The sequence below is a fragment of the Chrysochloris asiatica genome, unplaced genomic scaffold (genome assembly GCF_000296735.1).
Source record: "Chrysochloris asiatica unplaced genomic scaffold, ChrAsi1.0 scaffold00130, whole genome shotgun sequence".
NCBI classification, from domain to species: domain Eukaryota; kingdom Metazoa; phylum Chordata; class Mammalia; order Afrosoricida; family Chrysochloridae; genus Chrysochloris; species Chrysochloris asiatica.
Genome location: NW_006408648.1, coordinates 1,316,330 through 1,336,162, shown reverse-complemented (window position 1 = coordinate 1,336,162; position 19,833 = coordinate 1,316,330). Strand labels below are relative to the sequence as shown.

Here is a 19,833-nt window from a genome sequence, read left to right as displayed (position 1 = left end):
GTCCCTGGAAAAGGACATTATGTGTTGTAGGGGATCAGCGAAAAAAAGAAAAACCCTCAAAGCAATGGATTGACCCAGTGGCAACAACAATGAGCTCAAACATAACAACAATGGTGAGGATGGTGTAGGACCAGAGAGTATTTCATTCTGTTATGCCTAGGGTTGCTATGAGTTGGAACTGACTTGGCAGCACGAAGCAACAATAATTTTGTAAGAGACCAGAAGCTCTACGTTATAAATTATAATCTATAATTATTTGCACAGAAGTTATCCAACAGCCTCTGGGTTAAGTCTTTCCTCCCATATCCTGTGAGATTTTAGTTATCTATCAGACTTCCCTAAAAACTGTCTGTCAGTTTGTCATACAGTGGTAGCTTTTGTGTTGCTGTGATGTTGGAAGCTGTACCATTGGTATTTAAATACCAGCAGGGGTACTCATGGTGGACATGTTTCAGTGGAACTTCCAGCCTAAGGCAGACTAGGAAGAAGGAGATGGACCACTTCTGAATGGTTAACCGCTGGAAACCTTAGGAATAGCAGCAAAACACTGTCTGATAAGATACCAGAAGATAAGCCCCTCAGGTTGGAAGGCACTCAAAAATACGACTGGGGAAGCACTGCTCCCTCAAAGTAGAGTTGACCCTAATGACATAGATGTAGTAAAGTTTGGGGGACCTTCATCTGTAAAAGTGGCAAAACTCAAATTGGGAAGAAACAGCTGCAAACACCCATTAAGAATCAGAACATGGAATGGATGAAGTATGAATTTAGGAAAATTAGAAGTTGTTAAAAATGAAATGTAATGCATATAGATCAATATTGTAAACATTAGAGTGGGAAATGAACTGGTGGCCTTTTTGAATCACACAGTCATAGGGTTTACTATGATGGAAGTGACAAACTGAAAAGGTATGGTATCTCATTCAATATCAAAAAGAGCATTTCAAGATATACCTTGGAGTCCAGTGCTATCTGGGATAGGATAATATCCATACACTTTTATAAGGAAGACCAGTTAATACTACTGCTATTCAAATTTATCCCTCAACTACTAAAGCCAGTGATGATGAAATTGAAGAATTATACCAACTTCTTTAGTCTGAAATTGATCAAACATGCAATAAAGATGCATTGATAATTACTGGTGATTCAAATGTGAAAGTTGGAAACAAAGAGGAAGGAAGGATCAGTATTTGGAAAATATGGTCTTGGTGACAGAAATAATGTTGGACACTGAATAATACAATTTTTCAAGACCAATGAGTTATTCATTGCAAATACATTTTTCAACATGATAAATGTTGGCTATACATGTGGACCTCACCAGATGGAATGCACAGCGATTAAACTGACTACATCTATGGAAAGAGATGATGGAGAAGCTCAATATCATCAGCCAAAACAAGACCAGGGACCAACTGTGGAAGAGTCCATCAATTGCTTATATGCAAGTTCAGGCTGAAGTTGAAAATAATTCCAGGAGAGACAAAATATGACATTGAGCATATCCCACCTGAACTTAGAGATCATCTGAAGAACAGATTTGATGCATGAGATATTAATGACTGAAAACCAGAGAAGCTGTTGGATGACATTAAGACCATCATACAGAAAGAAAGCAAAAGGTCATTAAAAAGACAAAAAAGACCAAAATCGATGTCAGAAAAGACTGAAGTTTGCCAATGAATGGAGAGAAGCTAAAATAATTGAAAAAATGATGACGTAAAAGAGCTGACCAGAAAAGTTCAAAGGGAAGTACAAATCAAGAAGACAAAGGCAAGCATTATAATGAAATGTACAAAGACCTGGAGTTAGAAAACCAAAAGGAAAGGACATGCTCAGCATTTCCAAAGTTGAAAGAACTGAAGAAAAAAAATCAATCCCTGGATTGTTATACTAAAGGAATCTAGGACTAAATAGATTAGTACAGTGGCAGGATCAATGGGCTCAAATGTAGCAATAGTTGTGACATTGGCCCAGGATTGGGCAGTATTTTGTTCTGTTGTTCATAGGGTCACTATGAATTGGTACCAACGTGATGACACCTAACAACAACAACAAATGACAAGATATTAAACGATGCAGGAAACATCAAAAGAAGATGGAAGGAATTTCCCAAATCACTGTACAAAAAGAATTGGTGAATGTTCTATCGTTTCAAAAGGTACAGTATGATCAAGAACTGATAATATTGAAGAAAGATGTTCAAACATCATTGAAAGCATTGGTGAGAAGTAAGATTCTAGGAATTGACAGAATACAAATCAAAATGTTTCAGCAAACTGATGCAGTGTTGGAGGCCCTCACTCATTTATACCAAGAAATTTGGAAGACAGCTACCTGACGAACCTATAATAAGAAATCCATATTTGTGGCCATCCCAGAGAAAGGTGACCCAACAGAATGAAGAAATCATCTAATATTCTGAACATCACATGCAAATAAAATTCTGCAGAAGATAATTCAAAGACCGGGAGCTTCCAGAAATTCAAGGTAAATTCAGAAGAGAGTGTGAAATGAGAGATATCACTGCTGACATTAGATGGATCTTGGCTAAAAGCAGAGAATACCAGAAAGATGTTTACTTATGCATTATTGACTATGCAAAGGCATTCTACTGTGTGGATTATAGCAAACTATGGGTAACACTGTGAAAAATAGGTATTCCAGAATATTTAATTGTGCTCATGAGGAACCTGTATGCGCCTGAAAGGTCTGGGCTTTGTAATGGGTCTCGGCCTCCAGCCTACCCCACCCCGGCCAATCTGAGAGACTTCCCCATCACCTCAGGGGGGTGTTTGTTCCCCCAGAAGGCCCAGTCCTGGGATCAAGGTCAAAGCATTTGTTGGAGTTGAGATACTAGCATCGAGTTTCCTTGGACATTCGGACAACTGGGGAAACTATATTTCTTATTTGGGATATTTATTTCTTTTCTACATTCCCATTTTCACTTCAGGAAATGTATGTTTGCCTTTGAGTGTTTGGGCAGTTACCATGTCAATTAAAAAGCCATGCTAACGTTTTTCTACTTGAATTGTTAAAGAAAGGGCTATAGACTGCAGGAAGATGGAGTACTTCTCTTCCAGTATGATTTTCATCATGGCCTTTTCCAAAGCACTAGAGCTGGGATTAGTTGTTGGTTTGGTCTACCATGAAACTGCACCAGCAGATGACATTTGGTCCCCGGAGGAGCCTGCAATTCGTCATCAACCTTTGCAATTTGTGTCGTTCGTGGGCATCCAGGACAGTAAACGGCTAAACAAGACCTGCTATCTAATTGGGGGAATCTGCATGCTTGGGTCCTTCTGTGCTTACCCTCCTCACTTCTATGGATGGAACTGCAAGCATGATATTCGCAACGAGAACTGTGGGCCTGTGCCCCATGACACCACTGCCCAAGAAGTGTTCCCTGTGTAAATGCTGGCATGGTTGGCTGCACTGCTTTCCTCAGACATTTCTGGCCGGTTGTGATGGCCGTGCGATGGATGAACACCTACCAGCTTCCAGGACTCCAGAATTAAGGCCATCTATATGCACCATTCTTACGCTAGCTGGCATTTACCTTTCTGCACTGTTCTGTTCATCGATATTTGCCTTTTTCTAAAATGACAAGTTTAGGTGCCATGGAAATTTCCTGGTCAGTAAACATTGTAACTGAAACGTCATCATTTGTTAGTTGCTTTGAAATAATGAATCCATTCTGATAATGGCCCCTAACATTTGCTTAATGTGCCAATGACTTCCTTCCTCTACCTCTACCTCATCTTTCCTCCCCAGAAACCTACTTTAAAAAAAAATTCAAATTTATCTACTTTGTGCCCAAGTACTGTTTCTTGCTACATCTAGCTATATGAAGGGGTTCAGATTCATTTTTTCCTTTAATCATACGAATTCTATCTTCCAATTATTAAAGGCTAGTCCTAAGGAGCTCTGGTAGTGTAGTGGTTACAAATTGAGCTGTGAACCGCAAGGTCAGCAGTTCGAAACTACCAGCTGTTCTGCGGGAGAAAGATGAAGCTTTCTGCTCCTGTAAAGATTAACAGCCTCTGTACAGGGTTGCTATGGGTCGGGACCGACTCCACGGCACACAACAACAACAGTCCTAATTCCTAATATGGAACTAAGGATAAAATACTTCATGGAGTTTGTTAAAAATCAATAAAGAGTAGCTTTAAATGAAAAAAAAAATAACAGTACAGGGGCCACTTGTTGTTGTTGTTAAGTACTGTTGAATTGGTTCTGACTCATAGCAACCCTTTATAGGGTTTCCAGGGGGTGGCTGTTGAGCCTGAACCACGGACCTTGTGACTCAAACCGACCTTGCAATCCAGCACATAAACTTGCAGTGCTACACCAGGGGTCACTGAATGGTTTAAAATCAGAAAAAGTGTGTTCCAGAGTTGTTTACTTTCACCATACTAATTCAATCTGCATGCTGAGAAATAATTGATAAACTGGATTATATGAAGAAAAACGTGGCATTAGGATTGGAGGAAGACCCATTAATAAATTGTGATATGCAAATCATACACCCCTGCTTGCTGGAAGCAAAGAGGATTTAAAATATTTACTGATGAAGATCAAAGACTTTAGTAGGGATTGCAAAAGATTTTGCTTGGATCCACAATCAAGGTTCATGGTGCAGCAGTTAAGAAATCAAATGATATGTTGCATTAGGCCAATCTGCTGCATAAGACCTTTTTATAGTGTTAAAGAGCAAAGATGCCATTTTGAGAATTAAGGTGCTCCTGACCCAAACCATGGTATTTCCAATCGCCTCGTATGCATGTGAAAGTTGGATAATGAATAAAGAAGACTGTAGAAGAATAGATGCATTTGAATTATGGTGCTGGTAAAGCATATTGAAAGTATCCTGGACTTCCAGAAGAATAAACAAATCTGTCTTGGAAAAAGTATAGTCAGAATGCTCCTTAGACACAAGGATGGCAGACTTTGTCACTCATACTTTGTACTTGTTGTTAGGAGGGCCCAGCACCTGGAAAAGGACATCATGCTTGGAAAAGTGGAGGATCAATGAAAAAGTAGACCTCCAACAAGATGGATTGATACAATGGCAGCAGCAACGGGCTTAAACATGACAACGATTATGAGGACGCGGAAGGGCCAGGCAGTGTTTCATTCTGTTGTGAGCAGAAATTGACTCAATGGCACCTACCAGCAACAGCAGCAGCAGGCTTCAAGATTGTCACCCTGACTGCTCCTTTTCTGTATTCAGCATGCTCTATATATAAGCTCTTTCTTAAGCTGTGTAAACAACTACCTAGGTAATCAACCAAAACCAAACCCACTGTCGTTGAGTCCATTTCTACTCATAGCAAATCTACAGGATCATGTAGAAATGCCCCCAGAGTGTTTCTGAGACTATAAATCTTTACGGGAGCCGGGAGCCTCATCTTTCTCCCTCGGAGTGGCTGGAGTGGCTGGTGGGTTTAAAGTAGACCTTGAAGTTAGCATCTCAGTGCTTACTCCACTGAGCCACTAGGGCTCCTTACTACCTAGATTGTTGTTGTTGTTAAGTGCCGTCAACTCAATTTTGACTCATAGCAACCCTGTATAGATTTTCCGAGGCAATGAATCTTTATAGACACAGAAAGCCTCATATTTCTCCCACAGAGCAGCTGGTAGATTAGAACTGCTGACCTTTCAGTTAGCAGTCCAACATGTAACCACTACGCTACCAGAGTTCCTTGATAGATCATGAAAAACCAGTTCCTAGTAAGGAAGACAGTGGTATATGACTACTAGCTGCCAAAGTCACAGGCTGTTGTTAAGTGCCATTGAGTAAGTTCCAACTCATAGCAACCCTGTATAGGGTTTCCAAGAAGCGGCTGATGTGTTTGAACCGTCAACTTTGTGGTTCAAATCGACCTTCAAGTCGAGTGCTTATCCTACAGTACCACGCTAGTCCCCTAGCCAAGCTGGTGAGTAGATTAAGGATTCACTTGGATGATCCTTGTTGACAGTACCCACCATTATTGCAGAAAACGAGAATAGATCTCTTTGACTTGCCTATGAACAACATGAAAAATAGAAAAAATATTGACGTTGTTACAGATTTCATTTTACTGGAAACGAAATTATGTGAAGTGCCCATATAAAACTAACCAAGAGGATTTGTCCTACCTTTTTTTTTATTATATGATCAAGGAAAGAGGAAAATCCAGTTTTACAAAGCCACGGTTACCCACGTATATGGAGTCCTGGTGTGGCACTAGGGGCTAAAGCTCTGGACTGTAAGGTCGATATGAACCACAAGGTTGGTGGTTCAAACACCAGCCGCTCCTTAGAAACCCTATACAGGGTTGTTCTGAGTCTGGACTGACTCAATGGTACTTAACAACAATAATCCCAGGTATACAGGATTTATATGAAAGTGCTTAAATATATTCATTTATTCTCAATAAATATTTACTATGTTTCATCAAGGAGTCCTGGTGTGGCTCTGTGGGTTAATGGGCAAGACTGCAATGTCAGTTTGAACTGCAAGGTCAGCGGGGGTTCAAGCTCACCAGCCGCTCCTTGGAAACCCTATACAGGGTCCCTATGGGTCAGAACCGACTCAATGGCACTTAATAACAACATTTCATCAAAAGGCAGGTGATTGCCTCAGCACTTAGGATACAGACAGTGTGATAGGCGGAGACAAACAGGTGTTTAATAGAAAGGTAGAGAAAAGAGGGGGAAATTATCAGATGGCATTGTGTAAAAGAGGCATACTATATGTACCCTAATATGTCCAGGGCAACAGATGAATTTGAGTGGCGTGGGGGAAGCATGTCAGCAGGCAGCACAGGTCTAGTTAGGAGGTTATAATAAAGATTTAGATAAAAGACTAAAGCTAAATAAAGAGGGAGTCCTGGTGTGGCACTGTAGGATAAGCTCTGGACTGCAAGGTTGGTTTGAACTGTAATGTTGGCGGTTTTAACTCATCAGCCACTTCACAGAAACCCTATCCAGGGTTGTTATGGGTCAGAGCCAATTAAACGACACTAACAACAACAAAGAAGAGGCTACCCACACAGCTTCACTTTATCAATGGTTACACTGTACTGCAGATGTTCATTTACTTGCCCTGCAGACTGGATCACCTTTCTATTTCCAATGCCTAATCGAGGCACCTGTCTCACAGCAAGCAGTAGGGAAAGAGGCTACAAACCTGTTCCAATGGCTGGGAGGCATATGGACTCATATTTCCGGCTTTCACACTCTTGCAAGACACAGGTCATTGATTTTTTGACATCATTTCCTCCAATGACATGAATAATATTCTTGCACCCCAAGAGTCCACCTTTGGTAATTATATAACCTTTGTTGGCCTTTTTAGCTGGGAGACAGGAGGCAAGAAGAAACAAAATTAGATACTGATTCCATTCTTTTACTTGTTTGTTTGTTTGTTTTCTCTTTTATGTTTTTTTTTTTTTGTATTGTATTGCTTGGAAAACATATCCAACTAAATACAGTTAAGCAATATTTGACTTTATAATATCAAATATTTAATGTTACAATGGAGCTCTTTAGGATTGGATTTATCAACTTATTTCTGCACTCTTCATAATACCTACTCTATACTATCGTTATTTTTCTATCTTCTTCTGAGTTGTTTAAAAAAATAATTTTAAATTCTATCATTTTCCATGCAGAATGAATATTAATTTTCTGTTAGATTTTTTAAAAATCTATTTCATTTTAATGATTACAAATCCCCTCCATGTACCATCAGTTAATAGTTTGCCTCTCTTTCTTTGAACTCTTACATTCCTCCATATATTTTTCCCTACCTCCATCTTTCTTCTGCCAACCTCCCTCTTATAGTATATTGCCTTTCCTGTCATCTAAATTAACATGCGTTTACCTCTAGCCAGTGAATAATTCTCCCTTCACTCCCATCCCAGGTGACCATCATAGAATATTTCTTTTAGCATGAAAATCTGTTCTTCATTTTTTACAATTGTGTCTCATACAGTATCTGTCCTTTTGTGATTGGCTAATATCCATGTTATCACATATTCATCATTATTCTTCAACCTTGTATAGTATTCCATGATGTGTATGTATCAACGTTTGTTTAACCACTCTTCTGTTGTTCGGCATTAGGATGTCTCCATCTTTTACAATTGTGAAGAGTGCTGCAATAAACATGTGTGTGCACATATCTATTCATGTGACAGCTCCTGTTTCTTGAGGATATATACCAAGTAGAGGGATTGCTAGGTCATGTGGCATTTTTATTTCCAAATTTTTGAGAAAGTACAATACTGTTTTCCAGAGTGGTTGCAACATTCTACAGTCTCACCAGCTGTGTAGGAGGGGTTCAGTCTCTCCACGTTCCTGCCAGCATTTGTTTTCTATTGTTTATTTTTTAAACTTTGCTGTCAATACTGTGTTAAGATGATATCTGGTTGTTTTCATTTGCATCTCTCTAATGGCTAGTGATCATGAGCATTTCCTTATATATTTGTTGGTTGCCTGAGTGTCCTCTTAGATGAAGTGTCTATTCAAGTCCTCTGCCTATTTATAAATTGAACTATTTATTGTCTTATTGTTGAGATGTTGAAGTGTTCTATAAATTTTAGAGAGTAGTGTTTCGTCTGAAATGTCATTGCCCAAACGTTTTCCCCAGTCTGTGAGTTCTCTTTCTACTCTTTTGGTGAAATCTTTTAATGTACGTAAATGTCCAATTTTTAGGAGTCACTTATTCTGCCTCCTGCTGTTTGTGTGTTTTAAATTATGTTTGGTAGTGTATGTGTGCCATGTATTAGAGCCCCTAATTTTGTTCCTATTTTTTCATTGATGATCTATATAATTCTATGTTTTACATGTAGGTCTTTAGTCTGTGTTGGGTTCATTTTTTAATATGGTGTAAGATATGGATCTTGTTTCATTATTTTTTAAATGTTTTTTCAGTTTTGCCAGCACTGTTTGTTGAAGAGACTATCTCTTCCCCATTTAAGGGGTATCAGCCCGTTGGCAAAGATCATCTGAGCATAGGTGGATGGACTTACTTCTGAGCTATCAATTCTGTTCCTTTGATCTATGTGTCTTTTGTTGTAACATCGCTAAGTTGTTTTGACTACTATGGCTGTGTAGTAGGTTTTTGAGATCAGGAAGTGAGAGCCCTCCTACTTTGTTCTTCTTTTTCAGTAATGCTTTGCTTATCTGGAGTCTCTTTCCTTTCCATATAAAGTTAGTGATTAGTGTTTTCATCTCTTTAAAAAATGATGTTGGAATCTGGATTGGGGTTGCATTATATCATCTGTAGATTGCTTTGGCTAGTGTTGCCATTTTCACAATGTTAAGTCTTCTTATCCACAAACATAGTATATTTATATTCTTCCATTTTTGTAGGTCTCTTTTGGTTTCTTGTAATAATGTTTTGTAGTCTTCTTTGTATAAGTCTTTTCTTTTACTGGTTAGATTTATTTCTAAGTATTTCATTTTTTGTGCACGTCCGTAAATGGTATTATGTTCCTGATTTCCTTTATAGAGCTCTGTTTATTAGTGTAATGGAATCCAACTGACTTTTGTATGTTGATCTGCTGAATCTTTCAATGAATTCCAATAATTTTCTTGCTGAGTCTTTGGGATTTTCTAAGTATCAGATCATATCACCTGCAATTAGAGAAAGTTTTACTTCTTCACCAATTTGGATGCCTTTAGTTTCCCTTTATTGCCCTATAGCTCTGGCCAAGACTTACCACACAATATTGAATAGGAGTGGTGATACAGGACATTCTTGTCTAGTTCTTGTTCACAAAGGGAATGTTTTCCATTTCTATCCATTGAGAATGATGTTGGCTGTTGTTTTGTATAAATGCCCTTAATTATGCTGAGGATTTCCCCTTCTAGTCCTATTTTGTTGAGTGTTCTTATGAGGAATGGGTGTTGGATTTTGCCATATGGCTTTTCTGCATCAATCAACATGATCATGTGGTTCTTTGGGTTGGTGTTATTTATATGGTTAATTATGTTGGTTGTTTTTCTAATATTAAACCATTCCTGCATACCTGATATGAATCCCACTTGGTCCTGGTATATTATTTTTTTGCTATGTTGTTAGATTCTATTGTCTAGGATTTTGTTGAGAACTTTTGCATCTATGTTCATGAGGGATATTGGTCTATAATTTTCTTTTTTAGTGATGCCTTTGCCTGGTTTTGGTATGATTTGCTTGCTTCATGAAGTGAATCCTTTTCTATATTTTGGAATAGTTGGAGTAAAATTGGTGTCAATTCTTCTCTGAATGTTTGGTAGAATTTACCAGTAAAGCCACCTGAGTCCAGACTTACTTTGTTGGGAGTTTTTTAATGACTTGATCAATTTCTTATCTTGTTGTAGGCCTGTTCAAGTTTTCTAATTCTGTTAGTTTAGGTAGGTCATGTGTTTAAAGAAATTTGTCCATTTCTTCTAGATTTTCAAATTTGTTAGAGTACAATTCTTCATAGTATTCCATTTATTGTTGTTGTTAAGTGCTGTCAAGTTGACTCCGACTCATAGCGACCCTGTACCGGTTTCCAAGAAGCGACTGAAATGCTGACCTTGTTTGAAATACTGACCCTGTAGTTAGTAGTCCAATGCTTATTCTAAAGACCCACACCAGGGCTCCATTGTTGTTGTTGTTAAGTGCCGTCGAGTCGGTTTCGACCCATAGTGACCCTGAATAGGGTTTCCGAGGCTGTAAATCTTTACGGGAGCAGATCGCCTCATCTTTCTCCCGCGGAGCAGCTGGTAGTTTCGAACTGCTGACCTTCCGGTTCACAGCCCGATTCGTAACCACTACGCTACCAGAGCTCCTTAGTACTCCATTATTACCCTTCTTATGTCCACTGGTTCTGTTGATGTCACCTGTATCATTTCCTATGCATGCTATTTGCACTTTCTCTTTTTCTTTTGTTAGATTTACCAGTGGTTTGTCAATTTTATTAATCCTTTCAAAGAATCAACTTTCTGTCTTATTGCATCTTCTTTTGTTTTCTGTTTTCATTTTCGGTTCTTTCTGTTCTAATCCTTATTATTTTTCTATTCTTGTGGTTGAAGGCTCACTTTTCTGCTCTTTTTATAATTGTTGGAGATGTTGAGGTGAAGTGTTGATTTTTGGTTCTTTTTTCTTTTGGGATATATGCTCTTACTATAATTTGCCCTCTGAGCACTGCTTTTGTTGAGTCCCAAAGGTTTTGTTATATTGTGTTCTCATTCTTGCTTGGCTCAAGGAATTTTTTTTTATTTCTTCTATTACTCAGTAGCTTTGAAGCCCCATGTTATTCAATTTCCATTTGTATTTGATATTTTTTTCCTTGATCTTCTTATTGTTTCTTCTGAGAAATCAGAGTACTGATTTTCCTTTGTAGATTACCTCATTTTTCCCAAGCTGTTCTCGGGATGCTTTCCTTGATTTTTGAAAGTTTGATTACAATATGCCCTAGTGATTTTCTTTAGAGGTCCATCCTGTTTGGGGTTCATTCAACTTCTTGAATGCTGATAGTCTTGTCTTTCTTGATGTTAGGCAAGTTTCCTTCCAATAACTCTTTCCAACAATTTTCTCTGTGCTTTTTATTGTCTCTTCCTGTTCTGGAATTCTGATAATATATAAGCTATTCATCTTTATGATGTTCCATATAAATATTAGGTTTCCTTTGGATTTTTTTCTTCATTTATTTCTGATTGTTCTTCTAACATACTATTATTAAGAGATTCATCTTCCATGATTCAAATCTACTCTTCTGCATTTTTAATGTTTTGTCCATTTCTGAAATCTTAGCATTAATTTTCGGGATTTCTTTTTGCAGATTTTGTATTGTTTCAAATTTTTCACTTATTTTGTGTTTGTTCTTGTGTTTTCCTGAATTCTTCTAAAGTGTTTTCTATGTTCTCCTTGCTTTCCTGAATCTTTCTGTCAATTCACTGAAGGTACTTAAATATCATTCTTTTGAATTCTTTCTCAAATAGTTCCATTACCTTTTTTTCCTCAGAAAATGTTCTAGCTCTACAACTTGGTCATCTGTTTGAGCCATTCTTTTATCTTTATGTGAACTGAAATCGTCTGTTGTTTCTAAGACATTGTGGTGTTTTTCTGTGTGTGTATCTAATTGATTATTGTACTTTGGTGTGCTCGTGGGCTCTCATCAACTACCTCCAGGTGGGTGTGATTAGAGAGTGGCAGTCTGAGCACAGTTCTCCATTTGCCGTGTGTGCAGCTTAATTTAGGTGATTTGACTGGTGTTAGCTGCTGTCAAATGTTGATCAGGTGTTATAGAAGCTGATATTGGATCTTGCAAAGGGGGTGGAGCTGTAAAGGGTGTGGTTGTGTCTGGCCTGTACAGAAGGCACAGTGTCTATCTCCCATTGGATAGACAAGAAGAGAAAGCACACATACACACAAAGTAAAACAAGCAAGCAAACAACAGTGAAAAAAGAAAATAATAAAGGAGAAAAAAGAAAAATCAGGCAGCAACAACAAAAGAACATAGTAAGTAAAAAGAGAAATGAAAGAAAGGAAAATAGAGGGATAAGAGAGTAAATAGAAAGAAAAAAAAATTACCACCCCCAAAAAATAAATAAACAAAAACAGAGAGGTGGAAATTTAAGAGAGAGAGACGAGAGAGCAGTGAAGAAAAATCAAGAAGTAAAAAAGAAATATCAAGAAGAAAAGGTGAGGAAGAGAAACAGAAGAAAGGAAGAAAAAACAAAAGTAGAGATAGAATAACAACCAAGGGAAGTGAAATAAAAGAACAAGGAGAAGAAAGAATAACCAAACAAAAACTGTGAAAATAAAACAAGTGCAGATGCTGGACTCAGAGAAGAGAAAACTTTGGGAGTTCTCACCAGTTAAGAAACTCACGGGGTCTCAGATGAGACCGCAGTGTTCCCAGCCCAAGATGGAGTTACTGTAAACCTAGATGTTGTCTATGTTCAGGGCCCACAATTTGGAAGTCGTTCGTGCAGACCCTTACAGTAGCTGGGTTGAATGTCTGTTTCACATCCCGAACGCTGCTAGCAGCAGGGCAATCAGAGATGACGGTTCCTTCTAGTCCAAGGCTGACCTGGCAGGCTCTGTCAGTCTGAAGAGCCTGCCTCAATCTGCTGCTGCTCATAACCGTGTGCTCTGAACTCCCGGACAGCATGGGTTGCACTGGGGGTGGACAAAACCACACCTCCAGTCACCAGGGGAGTGTGGGGACAAGCAAGAATTCCACCTTTCCAGTTGTTATTCAATGATGTGACTCTGTGTCACCAAATCACCATCTGTCTCCACAGCTGCCCATAAAAGTTCAAGATAGCTGCATCACTTGTGGTGGCAGACTCTTCACCAGATCCTGCTCAGCTTCTTCTCCCAGTAAGTATTCAATCCACTTCTCTAACCTTCCCTCTGATGTTCAGGGTTCCAGGATAATCATTTGTGTCTGTTTCATTTGGTCTCCCATATCTTTGTTTTAGAGGGTCTGTGTATAGCATATCTACCTAGTCCAACAGGTTTAAGACTTTCTGATACTGATCTCATTTTTTTGTTCAGAAAGCAGTATGTCCCATGTGGCTAAGAAAACATTTTATTTTTAAATAAGAAAACGACTCCAAACATACTATCTTTACTGGATTTTTCTTGTTAACAAGGTTACTTTTTGCTTCTAATTCTCTATGACTGGAATTCTTTAATAAAGCATATAATTTTAAGGGTTGTCATGGTGTTGTGTCCCCAGTCCCAAGATGTTTTCCATTCTCTCCACAAGCTTCCATGTTGTCTTCCACAACACACACACATACACAAAACACAAAGGAAAAGACAAAAACAGCATGTGCCTTACCTTCAAGTATACATTCTCCTTCCACATCTGGTCCAGCAGCTTCTAAAATCACTTTGGAGACCCCTACATGAGAAAAATCAAGGATCAGAACAAAGTGCAGTTGGATCAAACATTTGCCTCATTTACCTAAATGCTTTCTGTATCATCAAAGACTCTTATAACCTGGCAACCAAGAGGGAAAAAATGGTCCTACAGGAAGCTGGAGCAAAGCTCTGTAGCTTTGGGTTCAAGGTTTCATCTTCTAGACAGAGGACCCATTTTCCAGGACCTATTCTAATGAACAATGTGGCTGGTAGACTCTTTGGCACGAGTGCTGTGCTAATATGGCTGCAGCCATGGCCCAATGGGACAATAATTCATTGTCTATAAACTAGCTGGTTTTTCTAATTTTGGGCTGAGACAGGTATGTACCAGCAGGGCAGAAAGCAAATGTGGAGAGCAAGATGAGCCTTACCTATCCTCTCCATATGAGAAGATAATTCAAAGTGTGTCCTCTTTCCAAAGGAATAAAACTATTCCTGCTCATGACTTTTAAAAAGAAGAAATGTAAACAAAATTTTAATATGCCCTTTATAAATTGGGGGGTTGAAAAATACTGTGGCAACCATATTTATCATTTTGCCACTAGTGAACTATGTAAGCTGAGGAAATCCATATTATTTTCAAAATTTATGTACAAAACAGAATTTCATTTAGTGTTATTTTCCCAAATAAGGGAGGAAGGGATAAGAATATTCCTGAAATAGTTGTTCAGTAAAGAAGGCTTTGTACATCATTTCCCAAATAAGCCATTTCAGAAAGGCTGGCAGCTCTAATTGCTTCTCTACAGACTTTACGGCACTGTCATCGTTTCTTTCATCTGTCCACAAATGTTCATTGGAAAACCACAAAACCAATACTAGATAGAAGGGTTGACGAAATATGGCACTGAAGAATATAAAGTCCTTGCCGACAACACTTAAGGGTGATTGAAATTGTGAATTTAGTATCATTTTTCTCCAAGTCATTGAGGCTAAGATATTGGTGTTCACTTTGACACCCTGCCTCTCCTTTTTCCCCAATTGCAGACAGTTATAAAGACTTCTGCACTCTTTTTTTTCATGCCACTGTGTTATATCTGTCTCTTTCCCAGCCCAAGGTAACCACCTAGTTCGGCCTGCCTTCCCACCCTTCCTTGTGTCCTGAGAGCTGCCACCAGATGGAGTGTGTCTATCAGACAACCTTTGATTTCTGTGCCTACCGCGTTCTTCTTAAGCAGTGCTTTGCTTATCCTCGGTCTCTTTCTTTTCCATATGAAGTTTGTAATTGTTTTTTCCATCTCTTTGAAGAATGTCTTTGGAATCTGGATTGGGATTGCATTATATGTGTAAATTGCTTTGGGCAGTATTGACATTTTCACAATGTTAAGTCTTCCTATCCAGGAACATAGTATATTCTTCCATTTTTGTAGGTGTCGTTTGGGTTCTTGTAGTAGTGTTCTGTAGTTTTCTTTGTATAGGTCCTTTGTTTCTATAGTTACATTTATTCCTATATATTTCATCCTTTGGGTGGCTATTGTAAATGGTATTGTTTTCCTAATGTCCTTTTCATCACTGTCATTATTGATATAGAGGAATCCAACTAATTTTTGGATATTGATCTTATTCCCTGCCTCTTTGCTGAATACTCCAATAAGGTCTAGTAGCTTTTTTACTGAGTCTTTGGGGTTTTCTATATATAGGATCATATCATCTGAAAATAGAGAGAGTTTTACTTCCTCTTGCCATGTAGCTCTAAGACTTAGAGCACAGTATTGAATAGGAGTGGGGACAAAGGGCATCCTTATCTGGTTCCTGTTCTCAGAGGGAAGAATTTCAGTTTCTCTCCATTGAGAGGAATGTAGGATGTTGGTTTTATATATATGCTCTTGTTTATGTTGAGGAATTTCCCTTCATTTCCTACTTTGTTGAGTGTTTTTATCAGGAATAGATGTTGGATTTTGTCAAATGTATTTTCTGCATCAATCAATATGATCATGTGGTTCTTTTCTTTTTTCTTGTTTATATGGTAAATTACATTGGTTGTTTTTCTAATGTTAAACCATCCTTGCATCCCTGATATGAATCCCACTTGGTCATGATGTATTATTTTTCTGATGTGCTGCTGGATTCTGTTGGCTAGGATTTTGTTGAGAATTTTTGCCTCTATGTTCATGAGGTATATTGATCTATAATTTTCTTTCTTAGTGATGTCCTTCCCTGGTTTTGGTATGAGGGTTATGCTTGCTTCATGAAATGTATTAGGAAGATTTCCATCCTCCTCTATATTCTGGAACAATTTGAGTAGAATTGGTGACAACTCTTCCCTGAATGTCAGGTAGAACTCACCAATGAAGCCATCTGGGCCTGGACTTCTTTTGGTTGGGAGTTTTTTGATGACTTGATCAATTTCTTCTTTTGTTATAGGTCTGTTCAAGTCTTCAACTTCACTCTGTGTGAGTTTAGGTAGGTCGTGTTTTTCTAAAAATGTATCCATTTCTTCTAAGTTTTCAAATTTGTTGGAGTACAACTCTTCATAGTGTTCTTTTATTATCCTTTTGATTTCCTTTGGTTCTGTTGTAACATCGCCCATGTGGTTTCTAATGCGTGTTATTTGTGTCTTCTCTCTCTTTTCTTTTGTTAGGTTTGCCAATGGTTTGTCAATTTTATTAATCCTTTCAAAGAACCAGCTTCTTGTCCTATTGATTTTTTCTATCTCATTTATTTCTGCTCTGAATATTTCTGTTATTTCTTTTCTTCTGGTGACTGTAGGGTCCCTCTGTTGGTCTGCTTCTAGTTGTTGGAAATGTTGTGTTAATGTGTTCATTTTGATTCTTTCTTCTTTTTGGATGTGCGCATTTATCGCAATAAATTGTCCTCTCAGCACTGCTTTCCCCATGTCCCAAAGATTTTGGTATGTTGTGTTTTCGTTCTCGTTTGTTTCTAGGAACTTTCTGAATTCACGTTTAATTTCTTCTATTATCCAGTTGCTCTTCAGCAGGGTGTTACTCAGTTTCCATGTGTTAAACTTTATTTCCTTGCTCTCCTTATTGTTGATTTCTAACTTTATGGCATTGTGGTCTGAAAAGATGCTATGTAGTATTTTGTTGTTTGTAAATTTATGGAGGCTTGCTTTGTGACCTAACACATGGTCAATTCTGGAGACTGTTCCACGTGCACTGGAAAATAATGTATATTGTGCTGTTGTTGGGTTGAATGCTCTGTACACGTCAAGTTCGTTGATTGTGCTGTTTAAGTTTCTCTGTAGCTTTTTCAAGTTTCTTTCTGGTTGTTCTGTCCCTTTTTGAAAGTGGCATATTAAAATCCCCCACTATAATTGTAGATTTATCTATTTCTTTCTTCAATTCTAGTAGGGTTTGCTTTATATATCTTGGTGCTCTTTTATTTGGAGCGTAGATGTTAATTATGGGTATGTCATCTTGCTCAATTGACCCTTTAATCATGAGATAGTGTCCTTCCGTATCTCTTATGGTGGTTTTTGCTTTAAAGTTCATTTTATCAGAGATTAGTATTGCCACTCCTGCTCTTAGCTTGGTATATTTTCTTTCCATTCTTGAACTTTTAGTCTGTTTTTTTCATTGTGTGTAAGGTGTGTCTCTTGCAGGTAGTGTATTGAAGGGTCTTGTTTTCTTATCCATTCAGCCACTCTCTGTCTCTTTATTGGTGCAATTAATCCATTGACATTCAGTTTAATTATCAATAGGTACGAATTAGCTGCTGTCATTATGTTAATTTTTTGTGGTGCTGTTTGTTCCTTTGTTTTGCATGCCTTCTTGTGTTGTGTTCATGTTTTTTGTGCTATTTCTTGTCGGTTTCTTCTTTGTTTTAATGTTTCCTTGTTCTGCTTGGATCTTCATTTTTATGGTAAGTTGTGAAGTATTAATTTTCTTTGGGTTTACCCAATAGTCTGTTAAGCTTTACCAGCGTTTGAGACAGTCTATTGTATCCTGCCATCTACTCAACCTCCTCACCACCTGTATCTCTGTTCCTATATTTTTCCCTTCTTTAATATTGTTCATCTATTTATCTTTGGCTGACCTCACAGGTCCTCTGAATTTATTGCTCTAATTTTGTTCCGTTCTGAATTCTGTTATCTGTCAACTGAGTTCCAGGTGGTGTTGCCACGTCTGTCAATCTCTAGTTGTTGTCTGTTCTTGGTGGTTTTCATTCCAAAGAACTCCCTTTAGGATGTTTTGAAGTGCTGGATTGGCTTTAACAAAACTTCTTAGCTTCTGTTTATCCTGGAATTTTGTGTTTGCACCATTGTATCTGATTGACAGTTTTGCTGGATAGACAATTCTTGGTTGGCAGTTTTTTTTCTTTTAAGGTTTTATATATGTTTCCCCATTGCCTTCTTGCCTGAATGGTTTCTGTTGAGAAGTCAGAGCTTAATCTGATTTGCTTGCCTTTGTAGGTGACACTTCACTTTTCCCTGGCTGCTTTTAGGTTCTCTCCTTCTCTTTGATTTTAGAGAGCTCGATTATGATATGTCTTGGTGATTTTCTTTTGGGGGTCTATCCTTCCTGGGGTTCTTTCCGCTTCTTGAATGTTTATCTTCTCACCCTTTAAGATGTTAGGAAATTTTTCTTCCAGTAGCTCTTCAACTATCTCTTCTGTGGACTTCTGTGATTCTTCCTGTTTGGGAATGCCAGTAATTCTTGAGTTATTCCTCTTCATGTTATCCAGCATGAATCTTAGACTCCCCAGATTTTTTAATCCTTTTTTCTGCTTGCTCTCCTATCTTAGCAGTATTGAGAGATTTGTCTTCAAGATCGCTGGTTCTGGCTTCCATCTCTTCCATTCTGCTCCTTTGCCCTTTCAATGTATTGTCCATTTCTGATATTTTATTATTAATCATCTGGACTTCTTTTTGCAGGTTTTGGATTGTTTCCAATGCTGTATTTATCTTGTTTGATTGCTCCTGTAGCACTTTCCTGACTTCTTCCTTATTTTCCTCCACCCCTTTTTCAGAGCATTTGAATTTGTTTCCATATTATTCTTCTGAATTCCCACTCAGGAAGATCCAGAGCCTGCTGTTCTACTGGGAAGTCTGTGTCTGCTTCCAGTTCATTTGTCTCAGTTACTTTTTTTCTGTTTTGGGACATGTGTTGATATATTTGTTTTTTCTTGGACACTTTCAACAGTTATGTGAGTTTCTAATGTTTAAATGGATGTATGTTGCTTTTTGTTAAGCTTCCTGAGCATTTCCTGGTGGATAAAATCTGGAGATAGGCTTCCCTTTTCACGTGTAATGCCTAGCAGCTGGTTTTGGTTCTTGTCCAGATGGTGGGGTACTACAGGGTATGCTTGTAGCTTGGCTATATGGGCATAGTTGCTGTCTCTTTTTGGGTAACGTAGGGGGAGAAAGTTCCTACCCCTGGGGAAAAAGTGAGGCCAAAAGGACCAAAGACAGAAACAATATAAAAACAGAGACAGAAGCCACCAATCAGAAACAAAAATAAAATTGTGATTGGCACTGTTCACCGGCCTTTACTGTGCAAAGGGTCCTGCCTACGTGACCTATGGCTTAGGTTCCCAGAGTCAAAACGTCATAAGCAGCAGCCTGCGGGTTTCCTCTCTATGCCGCTGGAAAACTGTGAGTGTAATGCTGGACCCTTTTGGAGGTTGCTCCTGCCCGCCTGAATGTGTCTGGGCTGTGCAGAGAGGACGCTATCAAGTTGAAGAAGAGAGATATGTGAAAAATGAAAAGCAAAAGATGAAAAATTAGTCACACGTCTCCTTTAGCTGCTCCAGCTTCTAGAGCTGGGTCGCTGCCTCCGCTTGGCTGTGGCCCCACCCTCTGGCCTGAGGACTTCTGGCTGCCGGCCTCTGAGGCTGGGTTGATTCAGAAATCACCATATTTTGCTTTCACCTGAAGATTTCTTCTCAATGGGCTCAGGGAACTGGCACCTGGAACCTTAAACAAGATCCAAAGCTCTGCAGTTTTTCTGTGGACTGCTCTTTCTCTGCTTTTTTTT

The 19,833-nt window shown here is 38.5% G+C and overlaps 1 protein-coding gene and 1 pseudogene across 1 annotated transcript in view; one reads left to right on the top strand and one right to left on the bottom strand.

Annotated features, from left to right (window-relative positions):
- Window positions 1–19,833, bottom strand: part of PARP14 (poly (ADP-ribose) polymerase family, member 14) — an 84,693-nt gene that overhangs the window by 14,070 nt on the left and 50,790 nt on the right. Inside the window, exons 11-12 of the mRNA XM_006869424.1 lie at window positions 13,818–13,880; window positions 7,178–7,345 (exon numbers count right to left, since the gene is read on the bottom strand). Of these exons, the coding sequence (XP_006869486.1) occupies window positions 7,178–7,345; window positions 13,818–13,880 (231 nt within the window). The remainder of the gene's footprint in view (window positions 1–7,177; window positions 7,346–13,817; window positions 13,881–19,833) is intronic.
- LOC102823492 lies at window positions 3,058–3,604 on the top strand (annotated as a pseudogene).